Source organism: Pomacea canaliculata, linkage group LG7, assembly GCF_003073045.1.
Source record: "Pomacea canaliculata isolate SZHN2017 linkage group LG7, ASM307304v1, whole genome shotgun sequence".
NCBI lineage: Eukaryota > Metazoa > Mollusca > Gastropoda > Architaenioglossa > Ampullariidae > Pomacea > Pomacea canaliculata.
Window position 1 is genome coordinate 23,295,197 of NC_037596.1, and position 24,422 is coordinate 23,319,618.

Consider the following 24,422-nt stretch of genomic DNA (forward strand, 5'->3'; position numbering starts at 1 on the left):
GCTTTCCATACACAACAATCCCTGTACAGCCCGTGAAGCTTACGGACACTTTTCTGTGTGGGATTAAGGTTGCGAACGCTCTTGCAAGCTGCCCCAGCCTGGGAGGGACGCGGGACCCCTCGGTACCACATTTCAAACCGGGAAAGGGTGTAAGGGTATTTGAACACTAAGTGATCTCCTGGGTGGAGATGTCTGGCAGCATCCTGGCTGAGTGAAATTGTCAGCGAAGTGGGTTGGTCTCGATGGCTCAGTGGGAAGCCCACGGCGCACGCACGCGCGCGCTGCGACGATGAACGTGGTCCGTGCAGGCAGGTTTTACAGTGACGCACATCTCCGACAAACAGTCGAGGAGCTGCAGTCGGAAGTTCAAATAGCTGCAGTAGCTGATGGGGAGTTTACTGCTAACGGATTAAACAGGTACAGGGGACACATCTTGCGCAGTAAGTCTCTGCGTTCTTGTTCCACTTTGTTGTTGTTGTTGTTGTTGTTGTTGTTTTTATTGGGGGAAGGGGATTATCAAGCAATTTTATAAATTCGCTCAAAGCAACTTTACCTGCATCTGTCTTTCTCTCAACATAACTACCTATCCGTCTATCCTTCCATTTGAAATGATTTGTTTTAAATAATGTGTGTCTCGAAAGGTTAATTATATCGAAACTGTAACGAAAAAGCGATGATGTAGCTGATCTCCTAAAATATCCCAGGATCCATCTACGATTTATACTTACCCTGATTTTGTTTTAATTATTTGTATTTTAATTTTGATTCAAAGATCGATCTCAACCTAAAATGAACCTCTAGAATCTCCTGATATCAATGTATCAATGTCTATGTTGTGGCACAGCGATTGATCCTATGATGTGAGATAATTATTATTACAAAATTAAACAAAAAACTACAGTGAGTACATTTCACAGACCCAGAGGATGGTGGTGGGGTTGGGCAGTTCTTATGTCTAACGACTGGGTAAAGATCAGTGTATGGTATTATTCACTGCAAGATAGTATTTCCTCAAATCTGATGGATACCCTTTCGGTTCTCGAGATACCCGTCTACAAACATCACTATACACAGAAAGAGATTGTCTACACAGACGTATGTAGTGTCTCTGCCCAAAAAAAGGGGATGTCCTTTTCAGTACATGACTTTCAGCCATCACCTTGCATCACACCTGTTTTGTGATCTTCATTAATCGCGAGATGTTCGTCTACTTATAATGGATTCATCTTGTTATTTGTGAAGTTTATTTCTGTCACTCAGCGGGGCAAGTTCTTGATGTCCAGAATACTTAAATTGTATTAAACAGATTGATTTCATGTCACCTGGCCTCCTGTCTATAGACAAGTGAAATCTTTGATGTCTGATACTGATACACGACGTGAACCCTTAAAAATTAACAGATTTGCAACAAAAGCATTAGAAATGTGACTAAATTTCTACAGTTGTTGAAATCTTGAAGTGAGGTCCCTGCCGTTTATAAAGGATTCTTTCAGTGAATGTTTGCTTTTACCCTTCATACATCTTTTTATTAATTATTTACGACTCGGATCTCAGGATTCAAACTGATACGTTGGTCGGAAATTTTGGGTAAGGCATGTTTGCATGGTAGCCTGGTAAGTTAAGATAGGAATATGTGTGTATATATATATCTTGTATATCTAAATATCCCTGAGAGGGTCAAAGAAAAAAGAATCTTGAATTTTGTCAGGGTGCTCTTCTTCTATTCGCGAGAGATACACTCTTGTTGTAGGTTGGTGCTGTCTACGAAAGTGCCTAAAACCTGTTAACTGTGTCCATCTTCATTTTATTTTTCAATTTTGCAAGCACTTCAGAGGCTGATGGTGTCTCTCAGACGGAAGGTGCTATCAGCTGTCGTGCCAGTGTTACTCTCGTTTGGCGGCGAGCCAAGGTGGTTTGTCACGCTGGCATTTTAATGAAAACTATTTGTCTGGCAAGTTGGCAGTTTTTCTTGTAATCAAAACCTCGTGGTCACTGTATAGTTTAGAGTAAGATGTGTCCGGTAGGAAGGAGGTCTTTTTCTGGTAGGAAAAAAAGAGGAAGTATTTCCTTGGTACGACTTTGCGAGTTGAAATCAAGTGAGGTTTGTTCTACCGATCCCTATTCTGTCCCAAAATGTTAGTCCTTTGTTACATCCTTCCTTTTGTAATATTTTACTTTCAGCTCTTGTTCTTGTTATTTGTTTCCTCTTTGTGTTTTCTGTAGTTCATTTTAGTCTTGTTTATTACATTTATTCTTTTATAGCTCACATGTTATTTGTTTGTTGTCCTGTCCCTCGTATGCTGTCCATGTTTCGTTCTTGTTCTTAAGCACTAAGAGCATGCTGCTTAGAATGTGAGTGTGCGCTTTACTAATTTTCCACTTTATAATTATTTATCTAAATTTATTATTATTATTATTATTATTATTATTATTATACGAGAATGTATACAATTTTTTCCCGACTGTGCAAATTCACTAGTGCAAAATACAACCTCAACCTTACCAATAAAAGGATATATATATACACACACACATGCTGGTACATTGAACTTTATATGTACTAGAACTATTTCTTGTTTGTAGCGATTAAAGTGAAGAAAAAATTCATTATGTATTTCGCAAGCTCGGCCCTTCTCTAAACAAAACAACAACAACAATAACAACAAAACTGTGAGAAAACAGATCCAATTAAAAAAAAATTTGTTAACAAATATGGACGATTATGTATCAAGTTTAGCAAAGACAGTAAAACTTTTAGCTGCCATAGCATTGTGGTGTCACGTGCTGGACTCGTGGCAAATGACGTTGAGGTTTCAGACATTATTATTTTTTTTATAATTTAAAATATTTGTAGAAACCGTCTCTGATAGCCTGCCACGCAACTAAAAGCTATTTAACTAGGAGAACAATTGACGGCAGACAATGAATCAAACCTTCCGTGACAAACATAATCACTTCCATTTTCTATAGGGGCATTTTAACCCTTTCCCATCACTTCACCTCACTGAGTTCAAAGCAGACAGGAATTGGACATGTTGACTAGAAACAGGCACAGAACCATTAAGTGGGCTGATAATCTACAGGTCACAGCTATGGCTACACTTACTCAAATTTCTTTGTGTAAATCGTATGTGGAAAAATAAACAAGGACAGGCTGTAACTGCAGGAACACATCGATCTAAACTGTCCCTTGAAGGGTTAACATTTACAAATATCAACTACATCACGCAAAAGTTCCGATATCAATCTCTTTTTTTTTTTAAGTAAAAAAATTGTTGTGGCAGAAGCCTACTAATATTAAAGATCCATCTAGGTAATGACGTATAAAACTGTCAAGCACATTGCACGAAAATTCCTTACATCAATCTTGTGAAAACAATTTCAACATGGAATAAAAACTTTTTAAAGAGTCTTTCTAGCGGAAGTGGCCGTTTTCCTCGTATTCGGTATTTATTTTTAAGTGCAATTGTTATCGTTTTTCTACATTTTTGTTTTGTTTTTTTATATACTTATTTGACTTGTAGTGTTTCTGATACTCTTGCCTTTTTGGCTGCCGTAGAGACGGGAGATGATTGAATGGCTGGGAAGCTGACCACACAATTTGCGATGGTCTCGGACTCTGGTTTCCCAAGCTTTTAAGGCTAGATGTGATGAGATTTGCTGGAATTACACTATATGTAGGGAAACTGAGACAGATGATTTAATAGGACAATAAAACAGATAAATTTTATTGCGATATATTGCTATCTTCCATCATTATATTTCTTCCGTCCCTTTTTTTTTCTTTCTTTTTCTACAGGTTCTTCTTTTGCCATCTGCAGCTATCTGTATCGATTCATCACCATTGCATTTACATTAACATCAAACCACAGTTCTTTTCACCATTTTTCTTCTTTTGTTCCTTTTTTTTTTTTTTTTTTTAAACTCTGGTGGATTGATGAAATGACGACGTCGGCGATGATGATCATTATTGTTGCTGTTGTTTTGCAGTGTCCTTTGTCCTTGTCTTTACCTGAGACACTTCATAAACTTTAAAAAATTGGACCTAATGCTTAGCGTGCCGGTCACGTGACCCACTACATAGATCACATGACGACGGCACAGTGGATGACACACAGACCACTGGAGGACTCCTAGTGCATTCTCATCCAGTCTGCGACAAAGCCAAGGTGAAAGGGTATAGGTTAGGGGCTGGACTTGGAGCGTTTCCTGGACAGGATGCCTGCGCGAAGTGGCTGGAGAAACTGCAAAAACAAGATCGGGAAATACAAGAAGAAAATAACCGCTGTGGTGTCCGCCATCTTGATCGCCGTGGCAGTTTTCTTCCCCTTGAAGCACTTCAACGAGGAATACATGAAGCAAGCTCTTAATGTTGGTGAGAAGACTATTAACAAGACTACTTATATAACTGCCATATCGTCTAAATTCTTGACAACTTCCTTTCTTTCTTCCATCCTTTCAGTATACGTGATAAGCATGTCACCTGACATTGCTACCTCAGAAAAGTCCTGTGCCCTTTCACCTGGAGTCTATTGCCCACAATACTGTGTTAGCTAAACACATTGAACAAAATATTTAACGATTGCTTCGGAGGGACAAGCGGGTAGCTGAGTGGTTATAGCGCTTGCGTCCGAACTGAGAGGTGTGCTGGTTCAATACCCGAAAAGCTCAGCAAACTAATAAAGCTTCCTTGTCATTACATCTTTGAAGAGAGAGGAGGCTGGGACAAAACAACAACAACAACCAAAAAACTAACAAACAAAGTCATCTGATGAGAATGATCAACAACACAAGAACTGCTTGCTGAAAATAAATTTTTAAAAACCCACGAACAGGTCAAAGACCAAGAGCTCAATGGTCAGATTAAAATGGCTGGATAAATTTGTTTTCTTCCCAGAAATATATTTAATATTTTTAATGCATTCTAAAATAATACCAATTGTTTTATACTGTTCCCGTCTGCATGAGAAATCAGTCTTTGAAAAAATATTAAATTATTGCCTTCACAGATTCTGAAGTCTTAATGGTCACATCTCCGGAATGGCCGTTTAGATGAGTCAGTCCTACACTTCTAGTACGCCTGAGTGGCGAACTTTGTGACCCCTTGGGTCTAACCTATTATTAACAGATCTCTTTAACTGTGGTGGGCAGTTGGTATCCATCAGCCGATGAAGGATGAATGATGATGACAATGAACCCAGAAAGGTCAGAGGCTTTAATGCGTTTGGATCACGGTAGTCACGTGTCTGGGCTCGTAGTGCCACTTGTTATTCTGCTGTTCCAATGAAAGACCCACGAAGTATAAGTATCTATTGTTGAAATGTAAATATCTACTATCGAAGTAAGGAAAAAGCAATAAAGGCGGTAAAAAAGCACACACAAAAGAAAATGGATTATTACTGTATGTCCTGTGGTTATGGCAGACAAATCCCTTATCGTGTATTCCATATCGTCTTCCACAAATGTAAAAGAAAGGATTCGACTTGTCAGGGTTGTCGACTTTCAGGTAACAGAATATCATGATCTTTATAATATCTAAAAGCTAAAGTCAAAGCTAAAGGATGTTTTGCTAAAATCGTCTAAGTTTTAAGGTACCGAAAAAAAAAGCAACACGGACAAGAAGGTTCAAAATGATAATGCATCATATTTTCTAAAGCTTTACAAACAATGAACTCTTTGATAAAAGTTCAAGACAATAATTCTATTTATCGGTGTCAAGAAGACCATGGAGTGAGTGAGTGATGCCGAGTCTGGGAGAAATTTTCATTGAGCAACAGTGTTGATACACTGAATATATGAATAAGCCCACACTACTTCGTGCATATCGATAGAAAAGATTGAGGGAAAGTACACAACACATGTTAAACAAGTAATATTTAGTTTTTTGCCATCTTCTTCCAATTTTTTTCTATGTTGTTACGATATTTTAAAATTTAAACCCACAGAATCTGACAAAACAAAAAACAAAAACGCAGGTGGATTGGACTTCCTAGATTCTTGATTTGAAATATAAAAACCACTGAAAGCTATTCAGATAAAACATTACGAATAAACTCGGAATGTAAGCCGATCTGTTTTACCTACAAGATCATTTTTAGCATCCGATTACAATGTAATTTCAGCAGTGGCACAAAGTATTTGTCAGGGTTGAACTTTTATAATTTAAGTAGTCATGATTAAATTGTAAATATTTTTCTTATGTTGGCATGCTTGACATTTATTGTTGGCTGGTTGTTGGTTTGGGAAAGAGGTGTTTCGCACTATATGAAGGCAGAGGGAGGATAGAGGAAGCCGGAGAAAAACTAGAGGACAGGTCTAATACACAGAGAGTATCCCGAAACAAGATCTGAACTCACAGCCTCTCAGTCGTGACAAATAAGCGAGTGTTTTAACCACTGCACTACCGTGAGCCCCATAACACCATAATATCCTCATCAACATTCTTGATGGAATTTATTTTTGAGGAGTTAGCTAGTCGTTTACCCCGATCTGACACTAAAGACAATAAAGAACGGAGTTTGTGGTCAGGGGTGCATGCAAATGAGAACATGTCAGGTTTTTGACACAATATTTTGTGGACACCGGCGTAAGAGAAAATAGACCCAATAAATAATCTTGAATGAACTCTGGTACTATATCGACGGGGTGACAGAAAATCAATTGTAATTTAACATTTTCTTCCTTTTTCTTTCCAGTCTTCATCTTTTCTCATTTCTTTCCTTACCAATTTTTTTTTCTCTCTTCCTCGATGTATCGGAGGTTTACATAATTCCACCTCCCCCTCTACTAACTCTCCCGTCTCCCTGACGAAGTTTCCCTGGTTCTTCTTTCTTCTTTCTTCTAGTGACAAGTGTAACATCGCTGTTTCGTCAAATTCTCTTCCAGGGACTACGTCGTCTGCGATCGCATCTCAGCTGATATACCGTCTTCCATCTGCCCTACGACCTTTGCACTATGACCTCGAGCTTATCCCTGACATCTACCAGGCCAACAGCTCGAACTTCAGCTTCCAGGGCACTGTCAAAATAGAATTCATATGTATAAACCACACATCTGAGGTCATCTTACATGCTGTGGACCTGACTATTGAGGAGCTTGACGTTCAGCTTAGGTCATGGGATCCACAGGACGATCCCAACATCATTATAAAGGTAAATCATGAGAATAATATCGTAAGAACGAAAAGGACTCTGTTCCGTGGGTTCCCCAAGTTACCATGGGGAAACGACTTACTCTCGTTTTATAACTACGGCCCCTGGATGGTCGCACTGAGCCTCTTCTATAACAAAATCCTTTCCTTACTTCAGTCCTTTCAGATTAGTAAGGAGCGCGAAACTCTTGAACTCCACTTGCTGCGACCTCTACAGGAGAAATATCGCTACTTACTCACAGTTACCTTCCGGGGACGAATCACAGACCTCTTCCGGTCCATGTATTTTTCAAGCTACCAAGAGAATAACCAGACCAAGTAAGAATCATCTTTTGGACATGACAGCCTCGTTCTCATGACATCGTAATTGTTAGTGAAGGACTATTGAAGTAATCTGGAAATGTTTGTATACTGATCCGGTGTGTGTAAATAAATAAATAGTGACCACTAGCTTCTCTTCCTCAACTCATTTACACATTTTCTCTTAATTTGCTCTCACCCCTCATCGCTGACTTTCATTATCGCCATCATCATTTCACTTTTCTTTGACCTGCCGTATGGACAACTGACAGTATGACCACAATATATTTTTCTATATTGTTGGACCTCTCAAGTTATTTTTCAAGAACGGTTGATTATCACAAGGGTTTTATCTCTTTAAAGGTTTTGTTTTAATCAGCCACATTGTCGAAAATAAATGTCAAAGGCGAGTTCATTTGTTAGAGCTTTAAGTTCATTTACTGAGTTTCAACTTTCTTTGACATGGCATTGTATTTTGTATTGTATTTTGTGCAGGTATTTTGTCTCCACGATTTTCGTCCCTAACCACGCGAGGCTGGCTTTTCCTTGCTTTGACGAACCTGCTTTCAAGGCGAGATTCACACTGACCATCCTCAGGAAAGAGAACTTCATTTCCATCTCAAACATGCCGCGGAATGGCACGCATGAAAGGTGAAAGGGGACAAACAAAGAACAAACAGTTGATACGGCTAGGTTCTGTGTCAGCACAAGTGTGAAGACTCCACTACACGATAAATATTGTCAAACGATTGTCCACGTTTGTCAACAAAATTGTCAACAGCAAAGTTTTATGCTATGAACATTATGTCACACGTTTGTTTTTCAGGACATTTGTCAATAGAATTGTCAATGTTGATGTTTGGTTTTCACAACATTTGTCATTAGAATTATCGACGGGGACGTTTGGTTTGTCGACCATTTCCTGACAACACCGCTGATGTCCACTTACTTGCTTACTTTCACGGTGTGTCAATTCAACTACAAAGAGGTTAACTCCAGCAGGGGCTACAAAGTAAGGGAATAAAATTATCGAGAAAACACGGTTTATAAATAAAAATCTCTCTTTGAACTAGAACTGATACCTCGATATTAGATATTCTAACCACACATGTTTGTATGTTTGTAGAAAGTGTCTTTTGAAAACAGTCACTAGTGCTTAATTTCACAATAGATGAAAGATGATAAATCGCAGTTTTAAAAGCGTTATTTAGGGAAGTGACGTCATGGTGGTCACGTGCAGCTGAGGGCGTGGTCGCGGGCCGACAGTATCCTGGAAACGGAGCACGCGCTGGACATGGCGGAGCTAGTGATGGACTATTACAACGACTACTTCACTCTGGCCTTCCCTCTCCCAGAACAAGGTCAAGATGACTTCAACCTCATTGTGTGTCTGGTTTTTGGTTTGTTTGTTTGTTTTAACCGCCTTCGTCCTTTCGCCAAAGTGGTGAGGGAGGGAATGGATGAGTGAGTAGACGGCTGGGTAAGGTGATTTGAGTAGGTTAGAAGTCGTTTATTTGTTCGCGGACATTTTTCTGGCAGCTAAGGTACTCAGTAAATAGACAAACCCCTCCAAACCCAGATAAATATCTTCAATCACTCATTCATTAAAAGTAAGAAATAATAACAACAAACACAGTTTAATTAAATCTTTGAAAAATGTGATAGGGCAAACATTCCATGTCGTTTGTAGACCTGATAGGGTGGACAACTGATTTCTTGCCAGCAGCTGTCAGGGTAAGATGTGATGTTTTTATCCAGAACTGATAGCACTACCGGGATTCCAGTATGCCGGCATGGAGCACTGGGGTCTCGTGTCTTACAGCGAGAACTCTATGCTGCTTTCGGAAGAAATGGCGAGCATTAACGACAAGGAAGCGGTGACAAGAGTTATCGCCCATGAGACAGCGCACATGGTACGTTTCAAGGGTTTGCACGTGATGAACTTGTTATTTTATTTTAAAAAACTTTGTCAATAAGTTTCTTTCTATTACTTTGTATGTATATGTACGTGTTCGCATGAGCAGATGACTTTGACAAGATAGCTTCCATGTTACATTTGACAAAATGGCTTCCTATGACGTCGGCAAATGGCGTCAACGTGACATTCATAAGTCGTCGAAAAACCCTCAACTAACTTGGTGACTTCTTGATGCAAAAGACGAGATTGCTCCAATTTTATTTGCGTAACATAAAATTTGCACTTTAATAAAGTATACTTTGCGCAGGTTTTCTTCACGAGGACCTTAGTTTGACATTTGCTGCTCTTGTTATTATTGTTGTATCAGTGGTTCGGGGACCTGCTGACTATGGCATGGTGGGATGACACTTGGCTTAATGAAGGTTTCGCTACCTTTGTGGAATACCTGGGGACCGACTACGCTTCGCCGCAGTGGAAAATGGTACGTTTTGTTGACGGTGTGCGGTGTGGCCGGTCTTATGACCGATGAACTCAAAAGTTTTGTGAGGACTTTACTGTCTGAAAAAAAAATAAAAATCAATATTTCCTTGATTGAAAGACACCCCTTCCACACCTATTGCATATCCCTTACCGTTTGCAGTTAATCCCACCGAGATTGTAGCCAAATATGCCTGTAAAATAAATATCCATTCCAGTTTGGACGAAATTAAGCTGTCTACAAATGGACAAAAGTGTTTCCGCTGTCCTTTAATCGATTTATCAGACAGTCTGAGCTGGGCTTAACCCAGCTTCATTACGACCTGGTGTCGGCAAGGGCGAGTAGATACAACGCATGTGAATACAGCATGGCACTCTCATTTAAGAAAAAGTGCAAAGGTGGGAGTTGCTGAGAAAATGTGATTTTGAATGTGTGAGATAGTGTGGGTGTGCATCAAGAGGAAAGTGTGTGTGTGTGTCGAGGGATGACAATATGTGTGTGAATAAAAAAGGGTGATACGATGATTATCTGCCATTTTTTTCGGGCACTTTTTCGTTCTATCTCATCTTTCTTCCCCCCTCCCTTATCTTTTCACTTTCTCCTCTCCAGCCTTCTCAGTCCCAGTTTATATCTTTTTTTTTCTCTCCCCCTTTTATTTGACGATTCATGCATATTTATTTCATTATTTTGCTGTCACTACCCATTTTCTACTTTAACTCCTCCTCAAACCGCACCCCTCCATCTCTGGTAGATGGACCAGTTCCTTGTCAAGACATTCCGCCAGGCGATGCTACAAGACTCTACAGAGACATCCGTGCCACTACACAGGAAGGTCGATAGTAAACAAGACATCCTGTCCGCCTACAACAGCATCATCTACGTGAAGGTAATGTCTGGCAACCACCTCTACAATTTTCTGGCAAGCCAGGATTAGATGCCTTCTCGTCATTATGGATGCAATCGCAGGAACACGTTTAATAAACTTCACCTTTTACCTCCTGATTTTTTTGTGTGTGTTCCAGGGAGCCAGCATTATACGCATGGTGAAATTTTTCCTGGGAGATGAAACATTTAAGAGAGGCATAAAGGTACTGTTGCTAATTAAAGGATTGCTCTCATGGACATCTCAGCAGCGGCACTTGACTATTCTAGAAACTACTTTTTGTATAACGCAGCCTCCCAAACACTTCCCACTAATCTTTACGGGTGGTCCGGTGGCGCAACGGCGAGCGCCTATCACAAATATACTGAGGATTTGCTGTCCTGAGTTCGGATCTCGTCTCGGACAATCTATTTTTTTTTTCTCTGCATGTTTATAGAACTCGCTGCTTTGCGGTGATATAACCTTAGTTGCTTGCTCGGCGAGAGGCACATATTTACCCCACTAAACAAAGAAACAGACAGTGAAAATCAAAATTTCTCACTGATTTGAATGAGAAATATAGTCTGAAATATATGTGACACAAATTCCCCCTAGAGGCAAACACAAACACCCGGTCTTCGCGAGTTAACGAAAATCTCTGATGTAGTTTTCTTTCCCTTTAATCGAGAGAAAAAAAGTGTTCGAGCTTTGATCTTCTCCAAACAGTCTAAAACCCCAAATACCAGGTCGGTGCCATTCCGGCTTTGCGAAGAAGCCAGCACTTCAAACCGAGGTGATCCTGAGGTTAAAGAGGCACTTGAGCCAAGCAACAGTGACTCGGGTGTTTAAAGAAACACTTCAACCTAATGTGAGTCAGTATCTTGCTCTTACAGTTTCCTGCTAAAAAGAATATTTTCCTGTTTTTTTATGTTTTGAAAGGGGTTATGAGGCGTGAGAAGGGGAAAGTGGCCTTGATGGGTACCGGAGGACTGGCGTCTGTGTCCAATTATTCTCATTTCCCCAGTCCGTCCCCTCTCATCCGGGGACTCTTTGGTCTGTCATTTTGCTCAATCTTCCCGCGAGCTTGTCTCGTCGGATCTGTTGCTATTAGGAGCTTAATGTTCCGCAAAGATGTTCTCAGTGCGGGTTCATTTCATTACTTTCATGTGCTGTCTGCCCCCTGCTTCCTGTTTAGTTGTCTTCCCCTACCCTTTTCTTTTTGAATGCGCTGGAAAGATGATAGCGAAAGATGAAAACGATGAAGATAATTACAAGAAGGATGACAATGGGAGCGATTGACGAGAACACTGGGACGAAAGTATTGCTTGAAATGTTATAGAACTTTCTACATGGTGGAAATTGGTATATACATATATAAACCAACCAAACAAAATTGATAAAAATTCCATTTTAGCAATAGAATAAGAAAGCAGTGAATTACACAATTTTCCTTCAAACAATCCCGCTGCCCTTTGCTTGTTCAGGAAACGATGAAAGTAGTAAATTTGTCGGAGCTACTGCTGTTATTGTTACTATTGTTATTGCTTTTTCGGAATAAGTACTACTTTGAAGCCAGCTACCTCCCTTTGATCACGAGCATTCCGCGATTTCACGACAACCTTATGGGAGGGAAAATTTCCAGGTTCCCCCTCCCTATCCGTGCAATTCTTCCATCTATTGACTTTGAGGGGAATTTTACCCTCTATAAAGTACTTTATTGGAGAATTAAATGTGAAAACATTGCTCGAACCCCTCTCTTTATCTTCATTCTCATTACAGCAGTTAACGCAAATGTCTGTCTCTGTCTCTGTCTCTGTCTCTCTCTCTGTCCTCTGTCCTATCTTCATTTCTACTTTCTGTCTCTTTATTTCTTTAGTTCGGTTAACATTTACTTCTCTCCCTCTTTTCTATCAGCGCTTTCCCCTTTTCTTCAGATTATCCCATCTCCTTCCTCTTTGTTTTGTTTCTTGCTTAATGTCTTTTTTTTTCTTTTTCTCCAGTTCGCTTAATGCCTTTAGTTTTACCCTCTCTTTTTGTGTGCGTGTTTGTGTGTATGTTTCTTTGTTTCTCTGTGTGTATGTTTGTTTGATAATGTTGTTTCTTTATTTTTCCTATTTCTCTCTCTACCTTGTTTGCAAGAAAGAAAGAAATGAAAATGCGTTTTCCATCAATAGAATCACAAAAGTGGTTACTGCAGATTCTCACCTTGCTTAACTAATGATATGCGATCTTTGAACTCTTTATTGTTTGTGTTTCTTTCCCGATTTTTATGCAGTGTATGTAATAGCTAAAAGCTAGCAATTTTTCGACTTCTTGCAAAAACTCTCTCTGTTGTTTCAGAAATACTTACATGCGTTTCAATACAGTACAGCGACACAGAAGGATCTGTGGGAAACCCTGATGACGGTATGTCATCGACTGTCATCCACTATGATGCGGTTGTTTTAAAGTTCAAATTATTAGGTGTATCACAAGACCTTTAGAGTGGATTGGGCGGTGTTTACAAGATAGACAGACGGACGGACGGACAGACCAATAAAGCATAGAGACAAAGAGAAAGAGAGGCATAATTATCTTTAGCATGAAAGTAGAAATGAAGTGAATACATTCAAATTATCCTTTGCTGTCTTCCACTCTGTACCCGGGTTCGATGTAAAGACTTGAGTACACAGCAAGTACTCAGAACGCTGGCAGAAAGCGCACAGCGGGTGAAAATCAATGAAAGGTAACTCGAGGTTCTTGAATGGAGCCGAATCCTTTAGATACCCGCAATCTGATCGAATATAAAAGGACAGACAATGAGGCAGCGCTAGTTTCCTGACCGGCGCCCGATCTCCAGATGAGCAGAAATGAGAGTGATTGTGGACACCAACAGTGAAGTTTGCTTGCAGGAGGCAGAAAAAGACGGGATCCACTTGAACTTATCAGACATCATGGAAAGCTGGACGGTGCAAAACAATTACCCAGTTGTCATGGTGACCCGACTCCGAGCGGGAGAGATCAGCGTTTCCCAGCAACGCTACTTACTGGAACCGAAGGAAAACAGCAGCAGGTGAGCTGACATGTCTGTAATTTCAGCACCAGGTCTACTAGAGAGGTGGGTAGCCGAGTAAGAGTGACGGCGTTTGAATCCGGATACGAGTGGGTTCGATACCCGTGTAGCGCAGCTGCTTCAGCACTAGCTAGCCCAGCTGTAGAAGGGGTACCTGACTCATTACAGTGTGGAAAAGATAAAGTAGCAAAATAGAGAGAAGGTTCCCTCACAAAAAACTGATCCCAAGAGCAGGCTTCATTACTTCGGAGGTAAGATATTCGACCTTAGGTCACAAACTTCCACTGGGAAGACGTTTCACCTCGTTTCAAAAATGCAGCCCCTGGAGGGCAAAGAGGAATTGTTTTTCTTTGACCTTTGCTCCTTGACGCTCGTTTTTTTTTCCAGATGACCTTATGCGTATCTCGAGCGTAGATATCAAAACGATTTGTGTTTGACCTATTTGCTTTAAGCAAAATTTTAGGGAAAATAAATATCCTACATAATCTCTGACCTCTGTGTCAAGATCTGAGAAGTCACGAGCAGATTTGTGTCGAGGGTATAAACCTGGCCCCCGGTTTTCTTCTTCAGATCTCACGCGTGGGACATTCCTTTCACCTTTGTGACTAGCACCAGTCCTCACGCAACGGCCGATCCATCCCCTAGTGACGTCATCTGGCTTAGGCGTCAGGTATTGGAAGGTAAGAGCGCATGCGCAGACAATAAAAAGAGAAAAGCAATAAAAGAACGCAACTACCCGACCAGCCCAAACTGTTACCAACAATTGAAATCGAACTTAATGTCACAGAATTGGTGTGATAACGACTTGTTTCGTATCCATCGAACGATCGTCGTCGTCGTCGTCGTCGTGTTAAATCTTCACTGACATCGCCTACTTTCATACCCCTAACGGAACCATGAATGACATCTCATTTCTCCTTCCATAATTTATCCGTCAAAACTCACCAATGTGTTTGTCTTAATGTCTTCGGCAGAACACATCGTGAGGGAGACCATTGCAGCTCCAGATGACGAGGAGCAGTGGATTCTGGGTAATGTCGGATGTTACGGCTTCTACCGAGTGAACTACGACGACATCGGCTGGAGGGCGCTCATCTCGCAACTCAACAAAGATAACCAGGTGAGCGGCAGCAAAAGAGCAGAGCGTGAGATGTTACCATAGCAACAAAGTGACTTTAATGTCTCCGCAAGGAATGGTCCAAGTGGGCGAGATATCCGATGTTCAAAGACCTGCGTCTTGTGTAGGACGTTTGAGGTTTTACAGATGGATGGACATTTTGTAATTAACTAAAACGATTTCTTAAGTGTTCACATGTTTCCACGTTTTTCTTTGTCTTATGTCCATATTTGTTGGACTGACATTACTTATCTGCATGAGCTGTCTATATTTTTATATACAGTCCGTTCTCTAGGTAGTCTGTGCACCTCTTTATTGAGTATTGCATTCTTTTGTATAATACAATGTGTTCTGAATGACCTACTAAGAGTTATGAATAGAGTGTTTTGGAGTCTGGACTTTGGACTCTAAGTAACATTGTATTGGTAAATATACTGACAATGGATTGCGAACAGTTCTAGGCTTGGTATGCTGATAACAGTTCTAACATCCCGAACATTTGCATCAAAACCGTTGATTTCCCGTGAGCTTCATACACAAGTATGCTAAGCTTGCAAAGAAGTTTGATATTTTCACATAATTAAAGCCTTTAGCAAAGGTCACTAGAGGTTAGGTTTGATTGCACGTGAATGTTACCGCGTGCATTGCATGTTTGTGTGTTTAACATTTTCTGTGGGTCCCAGGTTATACATCCAAATATCTTCTTGTGCACCTTGTCATCTGCACAGTTTGGCTTTATTTAAATATTCATCGCACCGATATTTACCACTTTATTATATTTAGACAAAATAAACACGCCTTTAGAGTAAAGAGAACAGAATTTTGATTGCAGAAAATACCAACCGCCAACCGAGTACAGATAATTTCGGACTCGTGGAACCTTGCCAAGTAAGTGGTTCACAAATGATGAAGATGATGATGATGATGTGTTACATGTTAACATGCTTTTCGCATCATCTGTTGCAAATTTTCCTCAATAGCTCAGCTGTATCCATAAAACCGAAACTAATTGTAGCAGACTGTCATTCAAACTTCGTTGTTCTGATGAAAACATACATTTAAAAATTAAAAACAAACAGAGATGAAAGACAGAGTAAACTGCTTCTGTGGACAAACTCCCATCCTACCACCTCCCCAGCAAATGAACCTGATTCACCATGGAAGGTAAAGGAACAAAGGTACTGACCTATAGACAGATAGAGGAGGTGTAGTCTGGTCTGAGGAGTTCCAAAGAATTTCTTTGATCGTTGTAGGGCTGGTCTGCTGAATTACTCCACTGCACTTTGCACTCTGGAATACCTGCACAACGAAACCAGTTACCTGCCATGGGAAGCAGCTGTTTCAGAGCTTGAAGACCTCCTTAAAATGCTCTCACCTGATGACAAAGCGTTTAACTTGCTGACGGTAAGTTTGCTTTCATCTCAGTTCAAAAAAAAAAAAAGGTTTTACTGAGAGAGAGAGAGAGGACGACGGAGTGAGGGAAACAATTATCTCCAAAGAATGATCGTCCTTATTTATTATCTTTATGCCTTATTGTGGCAGGCAAAAACAGAATATAGCACTGATAGACGTGTGGGTTGATGATACGAATGTTTCTACCAACAACTAATGAGAATGACACACTTCTATGTCGGGTTCACATAAAACTTTTCGGGATTTGGATTTTCGACGTTAATTTTTTTTTTATTTATCGTTTTCACAATTTTTCTTCCTTTCTGTTTCAGGGTTTATGCAAAATAAAACAAGGAGTGGTTTCTTGCAGTTCTCTCCTCGTTCTGGGCTCGTCGAAGACCTGGACAAGTAACACACTTCGCGCTTCTTTCTGTGCTAATCTCTGTGTTATGTTTGTGAGTTATATTTATTAGTGAGTTGATTCTTTTGTGCATTCTGTACTTTCACAATTAAAAACTATCGTTATTTGTCATTAATGTTATATAAGTAACAAATTAGTTATCGATTTCGATTCATCCTTTCTTTATGCATTCATTTTTTTCGCTGATTCAGTCACCATTTCATTATGAGTATTTTCAACATCAGTTTTTGTGCTTACTGTTTTTTTTAACAGAAGCCATAGGTCATGTTTGTCTGTTTACAGAAACCCTTAGTTTTCTTTTGATACAACCTACCATCGTTTAGCACAACTTTATTGCTTTCTTTTGTAGGAGAACACCAACGCTAGTAGCGAAGACCGCCTGCTTGTTCGACCTACCTTCGTGCGTTTCCATGGCGACGGAAGAGTTCTACAAGTGGATGGAGGCACCACACAATACGTATGGCCTAGCACATTGTCTGCACTAATGGGATCATTTTTTTCCCCAGATATTTCTGTGTCATTCCTTTTTCTTGAAAATGTTTGCAATTTAGACATGTGTGGGCTTTGAACTGTCTGAGTTTTTTTTCAAAAGCTTTAGACCCATCTATGTTTATCACTTCCTTTCGGGCTTAATGGATTTTTCAAATTATTCATTTTCCTCTTTTGTGTTAGATTCTGAAACAATACAGGATTGTGTAAGTTAAGGGATATAGATATCACGACATTGAGTTGGGAGGGCGGATGGGCGAGGGAAGACGGGAAGAAAGAGAAAAAAACATCAGTATGAGGTCAACATCGTGTAAGAAATGAAAGTACGGGGTAAAATAAGTATAGGAAATAGCAAACAAACAAGTCACAACGAATGAGAGAGAGAAAGAGAGAGGGGGAAGGATCTACTAAATTTTTATAGGCAAACAGAACCCTGGGGTGTTTGACAAAAACTACCACTGTCGAAAGCTAGCTTGGTCAGATAAGAATGGTAGTTACACAGCTTGTCCTCAAAGAGTGTTTGACATCAGATTAAATTGTTTCCTTTAGAGATTTAATCTGTTTGTTCCTTTTAGAAATCTGTTTGTTCCTTTCCATCCAGAACAGCGGAAATGCGTCAGGTGTTCCAGTGCACGGCGATAGCGCACGGGACCGAGAAAGAATGGAACTTTGTCTTTTCGCGATTCAGTCAAGAAAGAATCGTCAGACAACGAGAACAACTGCTGTCGGCCCTCGCCTGCTCCAGGAACACAACGATGCTCAAAGCGTGAGTTGTCTACTCTTTCTCGGAATATGCTGATGTGTGTGGGTGTGGGTGCGTGTATGCGTGTGTGTGTGTGTGTGTGGGAATTAAGAATGATAAATTTGTGGTGTAATAATCTCATATCTTTCAGACTGAGCAAATGGGCATTAAATCTGGAAAAATTCCAAGAACAGGAAACTATAGATATTCTCCTTTTATTATCTTCCACTCACTACGGATCCGATATTGTCTGGAAGCTGATGAAAGATAACTTCTCAAACATAATGAGCAGGTGAGGTGTTTTGTAACATGAGAAGAAATTTACTTATAAGAGCAAGGTGGGAGAGAGGTGTGTGAACAAATAGAGAGAGTTGTATATGAGCAAAGTGAGAGAGAGCGATATCATTTATTTTATGATTTACAATTTAGTGCCCAAACTTCCTGCGGGTCTCAAAGATACACAAAAGACCTTACAGATGTCTCTTGAAACTCAGCATTGCATAAATGTGGCATTAGAATCGAATAGAAAAGTTGTTTAGGCCATCGGACCCTAACAGGAGGGTGACATCACAATGACTTCGTACATTTCTAGTCATTACATAGCAAGATGAGAGAAAGGTATATGTAAACAAGGAGAGACAAAATATAAACGTAGGTGTTTCAACAAAACAGAAATATATAGATGAGGGAGCAAAGTTGTCCAGAGATGGACTGGGAAGGTGTATGAGCAAGGCGAGGCAGATGTATAAGCCAAATGAAATGTGTGAACAAGATCAGAAAAGTGTTTGAAGGTGAGAGACAGATGTATGAACAAGATGAGACAGATATACAATATCGGAGATATGTATGAGCAAGTTGAGAGACAGATGTGATTAACGTGAAAGCTTTGTGAGTATGACGAGACAAAAAGTGAAAAAAGCTTCTTAGTTTCATTCATTTTTTTTTTTTGCAGGTTTTCCCACACAGCGTTTGTCATTAAAGGGTTAATCAGCAAAGTGACAGAAACATTTCGCACATATTCTCAGCTTCATGAGGCAAGACGTCTTCGTTTCTATTTTATTTTTCTTTACATGTTTTTAATTTTTGTACATTAAGTTTTCCGTACATTGCATTGTTACATTGTAGAATGTGGCAGTGATGAATCGACACATTAAGAAAAAAATTTAATGGTCACGTTCAATCTGGTATAAAGATGTCTCCGCTTACTATCTTGCAATAATTCTTGGATTCCTCAAACACCAAATTTTTTTAAAAAAAAACCACACACACAAAATTCACATAGACAGCGCTTTCTCAAATGTTACAAATCGACACATTTCTAATTTATACGAATATACACCTAGACTGCCTTCCTAAGCTCTGACGGATGTTACCTTCTGTCCAGCTGCGCACGTTTTCTGCTCAGCATCCGGAAGTTGCGGATGAAGTTGGAGAAGCGATCGAAAGGACTCACGCGAACATACAATGGATGACGACAAACTTAGCGATCATCGAAGACTGGCTAATCGAGAAAACCACTGGATAGAACTGTGACCAAATCTCTCAGGTAACATAATACTGTGAAGAAATGCAACACAGTTGTGTGAGAGTTCGCCATTGGCTGTGTGTGAATGTCCATAAAATGGTTTGCATCGCAAACTCCAGGTCACGTGATCCGACTTGTTTGCGCACACGCTGTCTCTCATCTGCTCAATGTTCAACGGACAAAGCAATTTATACCTATAAGCTCAAACATATTCTGTCAACTGTTTGCTTATAAATATTTAGCTGAAAACAAAACGCTAGCTTTGCTCTGAACTTCTATACAGATTCTCCACTGGACGTGCAGGTAACCCCAAACTGATGGGTTTATGATCTCTTGGCATTATTTACTTACTTTTCTAGGGTCTTCTGCTGAAAATCCCTTTTCTACCCCACCAGCGCACCCGTGACGCAAGGCATGTCGGGGGAAAGAAAAGCCAGCAGGTCACCGACTGCGGAGGCGACGACCAACCACCAGACAGCATCCATCGTCCTCTACACAGCATCCTCTGCTGCCGATGATTTAACAGAAATATAAAAAGCGATGATCAGCGATGCAGTCTACAAATTCCCTACAATCCATCTTGAAGACGAGGATCTGGCTCCTCTGGCTTTTTGCAGCCGCGATCACTCTTTCTATCGCTGTGCCTTTCCATGTTGTACACTTTGTACCTCAGACTGACCTGCTTAGACCTGCATGGAACTCTGTAAAAATGACTCAGGACTCAACAGATATTGTTCTCTGTTAACAGTTCCACGTATACATTTTCGTACCTCCGAACATAAGGTTATCCATTGTCATTTCAAAATGATGGGATTCACGATAAAAGGAGCAACGATTTCACGAAGAATTTCCACATCATGTGACCTTTATTGATGTTCGTCTTACCCAGTTATCGTCGATAAACTGAAAACATTAAAGTCAAGGTGCAACTACCGAAGATCAAATACAGAAAGACAAGACAGAATTGTGAAATACATTATCATATTAAGTTATTCTAGGTATGACTTACCTAAGGGCGAGAAACCATTGTAAAAAGAAAACAGAAGCAAAAGAACGAAGAAACAAAAGCGCTCTCATAGAAATCATGTTCTGGTCGTTTCAGACGTTTTCATATAATTTTTGTAACTTTTATTATTAGAAACTTACTATAAGCATTCTCAACAAAGTTCTCCATGTGTTGATACTGTTAAGGAATAAAGATATTAAGACAGCAGTTTGCTTCCATTTCCCCCTCTTAGGAGGAGCGCCATACCAGAAACACAAGGCGGAAGAGATTCAGGTGTCGAACACAGTGTGATTGAGAAAGGGAGAGACATGGAAAAAAGGAATATTAATTCTCCTGTATTTCACCCAACGACCGTTTTAAGCCAAGTGATAGTAGTCTGTATTGCCATTAAGCCTTTATTTAAAGATTGTCCTTGCGTTAGGACCTCAGAGTTTTCCTGAGTTCACACAGAAATTTGCCGTGTTGTATATATTTTGGCATCGTCCGTGAGAAATGACAGCACCCTGCCAGACCAGATGACCACAGAAAGGCACGCGTTCAAATCTGGATAGCATCTCTCGTACACACCCCCACACAGCAGTCGTGCAAAAATGTTCTAGAATAGTCTACTCTAACTCAAGATGGTCGGTCAGGACAGCCATGCCTCGGTGCCCTCCACGTCACCCAAGACGATGAGCTGCGAGCGACACCTGGACACCACGTCCAGCCAGGGGTCCACGTACCGCGGGAAAGTTTCACGTAGCTCCGCGGAGCCCACGTAGACCACTACGTCCCTCTCCAGCCCGACCACCAGCTGGGGCTCCGCCACCTGCATGACGTCATCAGTGGGCGTGGCCAGCTTTCGTGACCGGCACGGGTCGTCACGCCCGATGACCTCCAGCGGAAGGCCTCTGCTCGCCAAAGTTCGGAACAGAGCGGCTCGTGTGATGGGAGCTGGGTACAGGTCACGAGCTTTGCCAACGTCATCCAAGCACTTCCGGTGCGCCTCGGGTCGCAGGGTGACGCCAGGTTCGAACACGTCTGCGACGAAGACGGTACTGGGGTCGTTTTCGCTGGCTGTGGTGTGGTCGTCGTCCTCGAAACGAACGTGGCCAGATATCAGGACATCACGAAATCTCAGTCTCTTTGCTTCTGTCCCTTTGAATTCTTCTGTGCCTGAATCAAAACATCAATGTTTTGCTTTTACAATAATGTATAAGAGGAGAGAATCGCGCACACACATCGGCACATTACACACACTAAAACACACACACACAGGCACACTAGCTTTCACACTCTCTCACACCAATGCACGCATATCCACAAATACGCAGCGAACACTAGATATGTGAACTGAAGAGAAAGAGTAGATGGACGGAGCGGGCCACTGAAACATAACAATAACTTCGCCCTCGATAAACCTGATCAGTTGGGTACCTCCACGAAAAATAAAACACACACCAAAGCGCCATTTGTCACCTACCGATCTGCAAGAACTGGGTTAAACACTTAGCCAGCTCGTGCCCACATGTCTCGCACTGCAAGATGCTTAAAGCTCGGTGACTGGCATGGCTGATCCGCAGCACGGGGGGACCATCTGTCTGCGGCGGCAACCCCACCACGACAGCGGCTTCCTCGGTGCAGTACTCGGCCATGGCTCTCGTCGCGTAGGCTGGTCCTGTCTTGACCTCACGAACGACGGTCGGCGGACAGCGAAGACTCCTAGTCATCATGGCCTCCGTGAAAGAGGTCAACGTCCGAGGCATGCGGTACACTGAAGCAGCCCACACCGGCCAGTCACCTAACTGGGAGTCAACCGTCTTCAAAAAATAGGGAAAAAACCAGGGGGCTTCATCCAGCAGCAGCAACGGAGGTGGTTCCCCTTTTCTCGATTTTTGCTGACCACGCGATCGGGGCGACGTCGAACTTCCGTCGACTTCGACCTCAGGCGATTCTGACGCCCTGACCTCAGTCTGCTCCTCGTTTGTCTGTTGGACCTGATCTGCTGGTCTCGACGGTCTGTCGGGTGCCTGCTGTTCCTCGGTGGCCTGGTCAGCGGAGTGAGACACTGCCTTGCGAAGAACGTCCATCACCTGCTCAAGCGAGCCACTGACGTATTTGACCCTGTCCCTTGAGTTGTCGTCTGGTAGTGTTTTCCGAATCTGGCGATCAGATCGAGAGGAAAACATTTTCAAATTCCTCACCAGAGCAACAACTTACGAGCTTGAGTATGCGCTATATGAATCCCGCGTTTATTAGTCATAATAATAACAATAATCCACTTAACTTTATATTTAAAAAATCACTTGTTGGAGACCCGCTTGGGTTTGTGGCTTCAAAACTACTCTGCCTACCCAGGAAAAATATGTTCCGGATTTATTAAAGAAGGTTAAGGTGGAAGAAGGAAAATTTGGGGCTCGCCTTTTGCAAATAATCATTAGCCATGAGCAAGTGAAAGTAAGTGGTTCACTGTGTCCTGAACATATTATTGCCGCTCACCCTAAGGGTCATGAGATACCTTATTACCTTTATTTCCTGTACTGTCTCAGGGATACTTCGTGACTAACATATATGGGATAAGTTATAAAAGACATCCAATGCTCGCATTAATTATCTTTCACCTACATACCTGCTGCACAATGAAGTAGGATACTGCGTCACTTCCGGGCCAGAGGCTGACGACGTATACATCATGACCTTCCAGGATCCTCTGCTGCCCTTTCAACAGGAGAACCACAGACTTGCCCGTTCCCGGAGGCCCGCTCAGAAAAACACGATCATCATTTTTTTCCAAGATGCTCGCCTGTTGAACAGCAAATCGTCATTAATGTAATCACCACTACCAGGACTGGCGAGAGCCAGCAAACACCCCGGGGTAGACGATCTCTCCGGGCCCCTTATAATCATAAATTATTTTCCCAGTATATAACAATATGTTTACATATAGATCGTAAGAGGGGGCCTGAGATAGGAGATTTTGTGGTACGGCACATAGCCTACACTTATGACTCTTGCCCACCATATGACACTCGCACTGCCTCGGACAACTATACAAAAAAGACTATGAAATGAAAGAAAGAAAAACAAAATGTTTGCCTACAGCACCCGGTGTTCCCAGGCGGTCACCCATCCAAGTACTAACCGGGCCCGACGTTGCTTAACTTCGGTGATCGGACGAGAACCGGTGTGTTCAACGTGGTATGGCCGTAGGCGAGAGCTGCCAGGTTCAAAATCTTCATCAAAGAACCGTACACTAGGAAGTAGAGACTAACGAAGGTTCTACGTGTATACCTACAAAACTTCACGTGCACAACGACCGCGGGTCAAATTTGGCAAAACTTTTGAAATATTTCAAAATTGTCCAATATTTTATGTATCGTTATTGCTTTAAATAGACCAAGAAATAGATAGAAATGTAAAAAAATTCACTTAAACTGAAAACTTCCCTTTTCTTTACCGGCCACATAGGAATTGAGGAACTCCACAGCTGTGACCTCGTCGGTGGACAAAAAAGATTGGGTCACTAAGCAAGGGAGGTAATCCTAATATGCTCATGGCGCGGATTGCAGTTTTCTAAACTTTGTTTTACCTAAATTAGAGAAACGTAAGACATTTTGGTTTCCATAAATTCTAAATAAAATAAGAGACATCATTTAGCAATGCACATTATTTTACAAAGAGTTAACACTATTGAACAACAGCAACAAATAAAAAAGCTATATATATATAAGACTCCTTAGATCACCATTGACTAACCCACAAATAGTTTGAGACGGGATGTGAACACAGGCACTCAGGGCATACTTACCTGGCACGGGAGGTACCCTGATCACTAAGGGGGTCCCCCAGGGTGAGGCCTGTCCATTGCACTGCGGGCGGGTTGACCCCTGCGATCACCCCAAATGCGGTTGACTCGAGTGCGGAATTTGTGCGTAAGGGGGACTGCGTTCGCGCTATCCTCCGAAAAATCAGCTAATGTCAATGAAATGTT

The 24,422-nt window shown here is 41.3% G+C and overlaps 2 protein-coding genes and 2 non-coding genes across 5 annotated transcripts in view; 2 read left to right on the forward strand and 2 right to left on the reverse strand.

Moving 5' to 3' along the window:
• LOC112567864 (aminopeptidase Ey-like) lies at positions 1-20,659 on the forward strand. The gene is made up of 24 exons (XM_025244725.1): positions 1-440; positions 3,991-4,375; positions 6,886-7,151; positions 7,308-7,468; positions 7,946-8,101; positions 8,336-8,462; positions 8,691-8,811; positions 9,209-9,363; positions 9,736-9,849; positions 10,598-10,732; positions 10,869-10,934; positions 13,049-13,114; positions 13,600-13,760; positions 14,331-14,440; positions 14,735-14,880; positions 15,710-15,765; positions 16,131-16,282; positions 16,602-16,677; positions 17,040-17,147; positions 17,781-17,945; positions 18,073-18,213; positions 18,874-18,955; positions 19,306-19,467; positions 19,806-20,659. The coding sequence occupies exons 2-23, from the start codon at positions 4,219-4,221 to the stop codon at positions 19,444-19,446; spliced, it is 2,862 nt and encodes a 953-aa protein (XP_025100510.1). The 5' UTR covers positions 1-440; positions 3,991-4,218; the 3' UTR covers positions 19,447-19,467; positions 19,806-20,659.
• Positions 20,289-24,422, reverse strand: part of LOC112567865 — an 8,771-nt gene continuing 4,637 nt past the window's right edge. For both annotated transcript variants that reach the window (XM_025244727.1, XM_025244726.1), the window contains 3 exons: positions 23,061-23,234; positions 21,915-22,593; positions 20,289-21,607 (listed from right to left, as the gene is read on the reverse strand). In XM_025244727.1, coding sequence (XP_025100512.1) covers positions 21,081-21,607; positions 21,915-22,521 — 1,134 coding nt within the window. In that variant the 5' untranslated portion in view covers positions 22,522-22,593; positions 23,061-23,234 and the 3' untranslated portion in view covers positions 20,289-21,080. The remainder of the gene's footprint in view (positions 21,608-21,914; positions 22,594-23,060; positions 23,235-24,422) is intronic.
• On the reverse strand, positions 23,525-23,643 carry LOC112569710. The gene has a single exon (XR_003100518.1). It is a non-coding gene; the product is annotated as a 5S ribosomal RNA (ribosomal RNA).
• Positions 24,232-24,394, forward strand: LOC112569715. Its single transcript, XR_003100523.1, has one exon. It is a non-coding gene; the product is annotated as a U1 spliceosomal RNA (small nuclear RNA).